Genomic DNA, 6,314 nt, shown 5'->3' with positions numbered 1-6,314 from the left:
TTAAAAGCCGTTTGCAGTGCCTCGTACATGCTGCAACAGAATAGTTTGATACCAAACTGTTTTAGCTCCATGACCGGGTCAGAACATCTCCAGACCTTCAGGTCTTCCCATAAAGCACCAGGATGCATTATGGGAAAAGGGTGAGCCAGTGGAGGCAGTGTGATGCTTTGGTCCATGTGTGGACGTGGAATCTGTTTCTCTAAAACACATATAGTCTTTGTTTACAGTCATGTGTTCTCTTTTGGTCTTTTTTATTAAACTTCCTGTTTAGTTCCTTCAGAATAAAACAGACTCAGAAACAGACTGGTTGAGTTCAGGATTTTATTGTGAAATCTGGTTTACAGTTTACAGACGGCGTCCACGGCGTCCGCCCTTCCTCCTGGTCGAGTCTGACGGGATCGGAGTGACGTCCTCTGGAGAATAAGAGACAGGAAGTCAGTGTTAACATGTCAGACTACAACTCCCATGATGCACCTGTGTGAGCTCAACGTACCGATGCGTCCGATCTTCATCCCGGATCGAGCCAGAGCTCTGAGAGCTGACTGAGCCCCGGGACCTGGAGTCTTTGTCCTGAAAGAGACGGAGAGACGTCAGCAGGTCCATGACACACCTGTCCTCTGACCTCACCTGTCCCCATGACGACTCAACGTCAACATCTTAAACTTATCAGTTTATTCTGATCAATAATCACTAGAACGATTCTAGTTCTTCCTCTGAAACAACTTCCTGTTACAGACGTCAACATGAACCAATGAATGAACCACCTGGTCAAACAGATGTCAGACTTTTAGACCAATCACTGACGTGTTCCACTAAACCAAACGTAAATGGTCCAATCATTGACGCTCGTTATTAAACCATCAGTGTAATGAGACTCAGGTGTGGTTCAGTTCCTGGTTTAGTTTCAATAAATCAGGGATTTGTCTCAGTCTGATCTTCACAACACATGTTTGTGGACAAAGGAGCTTTCTGAGGAGCTCAGAGAAAGAGTTGTTGTTGCTCATCAGGCTGGAAAAGGTTCCAGAACCATCTCTAAAGAGTTTGGAACCCACAAATAATCCAGACAGGTTTAAAGGAACAGTATGTAAGAAATGTATTTCAGTTAATCATAAAATGTCCCTGATATGTCACTAGACATGAAGAAATCACGTTCATTTCTACTTCTATCACTGACAACAGTGGTCCGGTCAGGATATAGTCATTTAAAAGTGAGAGTTGCAGCCCTCAACTGATGTTGATGTTGTCATGTTGTGTTTTGGTCTGAGGCTCCGCCCTCCAGCTATCTACCAATCACCAAGTCAGTAGAGTTTCGTCTTCCAGGTTGCCAGCTCTGCTCTAGTTACCAGCTACGAACGTTACGTTAGCGCATACAGAGGAGGCGGGGAATTGTTTGGGAAATAAAAACGGCGAGTCGTCATTGCTAACATTAGCATTAGCATTATGAGCCCGTTTCTGTCATTATGAGGAAAACAACATTAGCATTAGCATTAGCATTATGAGCCCGTTTCTCTGTCATTATGAGGAAAACAACATTAGCACGTCGATTATGGTAACGTGAAACGTAACAGACGTATTGAGTAGCCTGACGTTACCTCGGTAACAATGATTCCTCATTGGTTCTTGGCGTATATTGTGGACTACACATGCTGCAGGTTGACCTGTATGACCATTGCTAATGTTGTTTATTTCTCTGATGGGACTGAAAACAACCTTGTGATAGCCACTGGTGATACTGAACGCCGACATGGCGTCATTTGCCCCGCGTTATACTCGCTGTGGCAAATGTGTTGGTTATTTGTTAGCCTCTGACTGGCAACCTGGAGTCAGGGGGGGGGGGGGGGGGACACCGTTCTACAGGATTTTGAAAGTGACTGCAGTACCAGTTTTGGCCACAATCCTACATACGGTTCCTTTAAAGGAGGCTTCACTGAACTCTAACTCTTCATCTTCCTCCTCCTCCTCATGGAGGAGTTTCTCTTCATCATCTTCATCACGGTCACTAACGTTAAGACATCTAATATCATCAGTGACTCGTCTCTGATCAGATTATTAATCCTATGATGCGTAATACTGTCTGAACAAAAACCTTTAAGCAGCTTTAATATGACGTCTCTCTGTGTCCAGGTGTGTGTGTGTGTGTGTGTTTGTCTCTGTGTCCAGGTGTGTCTCCAGGTGTGTGTGTCTCTCTCTATGTCTCCAGGTGTGTCTCTCTCTCTGTATGTGTGTCCAGGTGTGTGTCTCTCTCTGGTGTCCTGTGTCTCTCTGTCTCCAGGTGTGTGTCTCTGTCTCTCTCTGTGTATGTCTCCAGGTGTCTGTCTCTCTGTATGCGTCTCCAGGTGTGTGTCTCTCTCTGGTGTCCTGTGTCTCTCTGTCTCCAGGTGTGTGTTTCTGTCTCTCTCTGTGTATGTCTCCAGGTGTCTGTCTCTCTGTATGCGTCTCCAGGTGTGTGTCTCTCTCTGGTGTCCTGTGTCTCTCTCTGTATGTCTCCAGGTGTGTGTCTCTGTCTCCAGGTGTCTTTCTGATTGTGTCTCTGTTACCTGTTGCCCCCGGTGGCCCTCAGCTTGATGTGCAGCGCTGTGATCCCCAGCTCTTTGCAGCGCTGAGCGACGTCCTGAGCGGCCAACATGGCGGCGTAGGGGGACGACTCGTCTCTGTCCGCCTTCACCTTCATCCCGCCGGTCACACGGCAGATGGTTTCCCTGGAAACAAGCAGAGCGGTTAGGACAGGTAGCGGCGAGGACCTGCTCTGCTCTCCGATTGGCCGGAGGCTACGATTGGTGGACGTACTTTCCAGAGAGGTCAGTGACGTGGACGAAGGTGTCGTTGAAGGAGGCGAAGATGTGACAGACGCCGAAGACGTTCTCTCCCTCGGCCACCTGAGGACCCAGACTGATCACCTGCTCCTCCTTCTTCTCTTTGCCTTTACGAGGAGCCATGTCTGCTGGGGGGGGGGACAGATGTTAGACCATCAGCTGATCTGATCCATTACTCTGGTCTGTCCGATAAAGGAACTACCGGGTCACACTGGTCACATGGTCTCATCAACATTACAGATAAACTCTGACGTTATTTAATATTTAACTAATGAACAGTTAACACTTAAAACACGTTACGTTTAAACACTGAAACAAACGTTTAATATTAAATCAGTCGCTTTACTGCGCAGACGCATCAGCCCGGATGCTAACGTTAGCATGTTAGCTTCCATCAGCCCCCGTAGAGTTACGTGAAGTCTTATTTACCTGCGGATTTACTTCAACCTGCAGAAAGCCTCCAGTTAACGGGTCTAACTAATTCTGATTAAACTAATTAATCTAAATGAACAGTTTCCCGCCGCTAGATTCCCCGTGCGAAGATAAAATGGCGACAGATCTCAGCTTCAGCCAGAAACCCTCAGAGAAAACAACCAAAACTAGGATTTACTTTCACTCACAGAAGTAATTTAAGCTGAGACAGACTAATAAACCATCACAGACCCAACAGAGACACGATAAATCAGCGGATGATCACATTAACATCAGATTAAAGACAGATTATACAGCGGAGCAGAGCTCACCTGTGTGTGTCTCTTTACGAAGCAGAAACTAGAAAGGAAGGAACTTCCGCTTCCGGGGCCAAAGTTGAGGAGTTCCGGCGCGGGAAGAGGCTGCTGCCGCCACGTGGTGTCGACAGGAAACACATTTAATTAATGTTATATCAGTGTATTTACAGATTCATTACCGTTACATAGTTTAAAGTATTTAAAACCTGATTCACATTTAATTTTAGTTTTAATAATTATTAATGTTTTATTCTGAACAAAGATGTTTATTTGTAGCTCAGTAGTTTTCAAGAGGAGCAGAATCAGTACGGTCTTCATTTGTTATTGAACAGCTTCAGAAAGATGATTAAAAGTCACTTTATTGTCAAATTATGATAATAATCACAATATTTTAACATTTAAATTAAATGAATTAAAATCCATCAGTAAACTGAAGTAATTATTAAAGAACGATGAGAGAAGAGACCAATCAGAAAGCACCATTCTGTGACCACCTCAGTTTATTTACAGAAACACTTTAAACACAGAAGAAGAAGAAGAAATGACTCCAGAAAAAGAAAAGGATTAAAAGCACTCTCCCTCTCTCACAGTTACACACCGAGCATGCAGCATCAACGAACACAGCACAACACCCATCATAGAAAAAGGAGCTGGTTACTGATCACTGATTACTGATCACTGATTATTGATCACTGGTTACTGATCACTAGTTACTGATCACTGGTTACTGATCACTGATTATTGATCACTGGTTATTGATCACTGGTTACTGATCACTGATTATTGATCACTGGTTATTGATCACTAGTTACTGATCACTGGTTACTGATCACTGATTATTGATCACTGGTTATTGATCACTGGTTACTGATCACTGATTACTGATCACTGATTATTGATCACTGGTTACTGATCACTAGTTACTGATCACTGGTTACTGATCACTGATTATTGATCACTGGTTATTGATCACTGGTTACTGATCACTGATTATTGATCACTGGTTATTGATCACTGGTTACTGATCACTGATTATTGATCACTGGTTATTGATCACTAGTTACTGATCACTGGTTATTGATCACTGGTTACTGATCACTGATTATTGATCACTGGTTATTGATCACTGGTTATTGATCACTGGTTACTGATCACTGATTATTGATCACTGGTTATTGATCACTAGTTACTGATCACTGATTATTGATCACTGGTTATTGATCACTGGTTACTGATCACTGATTATTGATCACTGGTTATTGATCACTAGTTACTGATCACTGGTTATTGATCACTGGTTACTGATCACTGATTATTGATCACTGGTTATTGATCACTAGTTACTGATCACTGGTTATTGATCACTGGTTACTGATCACTGATTATTGATCACTGGTTATTGATCACTAGTTACTGATCACTGGTTATTGATCACTGGTTACTGATCACTGATTATTGATCACTGATTATTGATCACTGATTATTGATCACTGATTACTGATCACTGATTATTGATCACTGATTATTGATCACTGGTTACTGATCACTGGTTACTGATCACTAGTTACTGATCACTGGTTACTGATCACTGATTATTGATCACTGGTTACTGATCACTGGTTACTGATCACTGATTATTGATCACTGGTTATTGATCACTAGTTACTGATCACTGGTTATTGATCACTGGTTACTGATCACTGATTATTGATCACTGGTTATTGATCACTAGTTACTGATCACTGGTTATTGATCACTGGTTACTGATCACTGATTATTGATCACTGGTTATTGATCACTGATTACTGATCACTGGTTATTGATCACTGGTTATTGATCCTGCAGAGCGTCAGCAGCGTGGACAGGAAACAGAAACATATCCAGAAATCTACTTATCATTTCTACCCAAAGAGCCAAATCCATGGACCATAAGTCATTAAACACAAGTTAAAATGTTTAAAGTAAAATTCTGGACCACGTTCATATGTAATAAATAATCAGTGGTCCAAAATGTGGAGCAGGGCACTCTGAGGGGACACTGAGGTACTGCAGGGGGCCCAGCCACTGAAACCTGAAAACATTCAATGAAACCAGGAAAGGTTTAAGTGGCTGTTAGCATTGTTAGCTTTCCTAACCTCAACCACTGCATGATTGCCACGAGTTAGCATGTTAGCTTGAAGCTGGAAGAGTGGCTAATGATAGCTAATTATGTTAAAAGTGTCTTACTCCTGTTAGCCTGTAGTTAGCATATTAGCTTGTAGCTGGAGGAGTGGCTAATGATTGCTAACAGTGCTAAAGACGTCTTTCTCCTGTTTCCCATCACACTGAAACAAGAACCGAGGTTCTGACGGTCACGGGTTTGGGTTCTTGGAGATGAACGTGGAGAAGTTCCGTCGACTGATGTTAGCGGCAGAAATCTACAGATCAAATCTTCAGTTTCAAACGACACCAAAAAAGTTCTAAAAAATGACATCTGGTTTATGTGAGGGAGCGATCGAGCTCCCCGATCAATTCCATTAATAAATACTTTCAAGTGTCGTAAAAGGTCAAAGTGGAGACGCTGCTTTAGAAAACACTGTAGAAAACATTCACTCTGGAGACGCCATTTGGAGTCCCGGCTACGGAAACCGCCTGAGAAGAGTCAATAAAGTTTTTATATTTTAATTCTATAAGGATGTAAACTTCAAGGGATGACTACTTAGTAATATAGACATCTGAATTCATTTATTGACTCGTCAGCGAAAAACTTTTAAACTATTAAACTATTTCCAGC

At 42.6% G+C, this 6,314-nt stretch overlaps 1 protein-coding gene across 2 annotated transcripts; it reads right to left on the bottom strand.

Annotated features, from left to right (window-relative positions):
* Nucleotides 1-307: 307 nt before the first annotated feature.
* On the bottom strand, nt 308-3,616 carry rps14 (ribosomal protein S14). 2 transcript variants are annotated; one of them, XM_084564136.1, is made up of 5 exons: nt 3,557-3,616; nt 2,788-2,941; nt 2,538-2,699; nt 494-570; nt 308-413 (listed from the first exon to the last, which is right to left on the bottom strand). In XM_084564136.1, exons 2-5 carry the CDS (start codon nt 2,934-2,936, stop codon nt 346-348), a joined length of 456 nt encoding a protein of 151 aa, XP_084420262.1. In that variant the 5' UTR covers nt 2,937-2,941; nt 3,557-3,616; the 3' UTR covers nt 308-345. The 2 variants fall into 2 exon arrangements, with proteins under 2 accessions (XP_084420262.1, XP_084420263.1); XM_084564137.1 differs by having other exon boundaries at nt 2,788-2,938; nt 3,557-3,607.
* Nucleotides 3,617-6,314: the final 2,698 nt, after the last annotated feature.

This window comes from Chelon labrosus, assembly GCF_963514085.1.
Source record: "Chelon labrosus genome assembly, chromosome: 17".
Classification (NCBI taxonomy): domain Eukaryota; kingdom Metazoa; phylum Chordata; class Actinopteri; order Mugiliformes; family Mugilidae; genus Chelon; species Chelon labrosus.
This window is presented reverse-complemented; position numbering and strand designations above follow the sequence as displayed.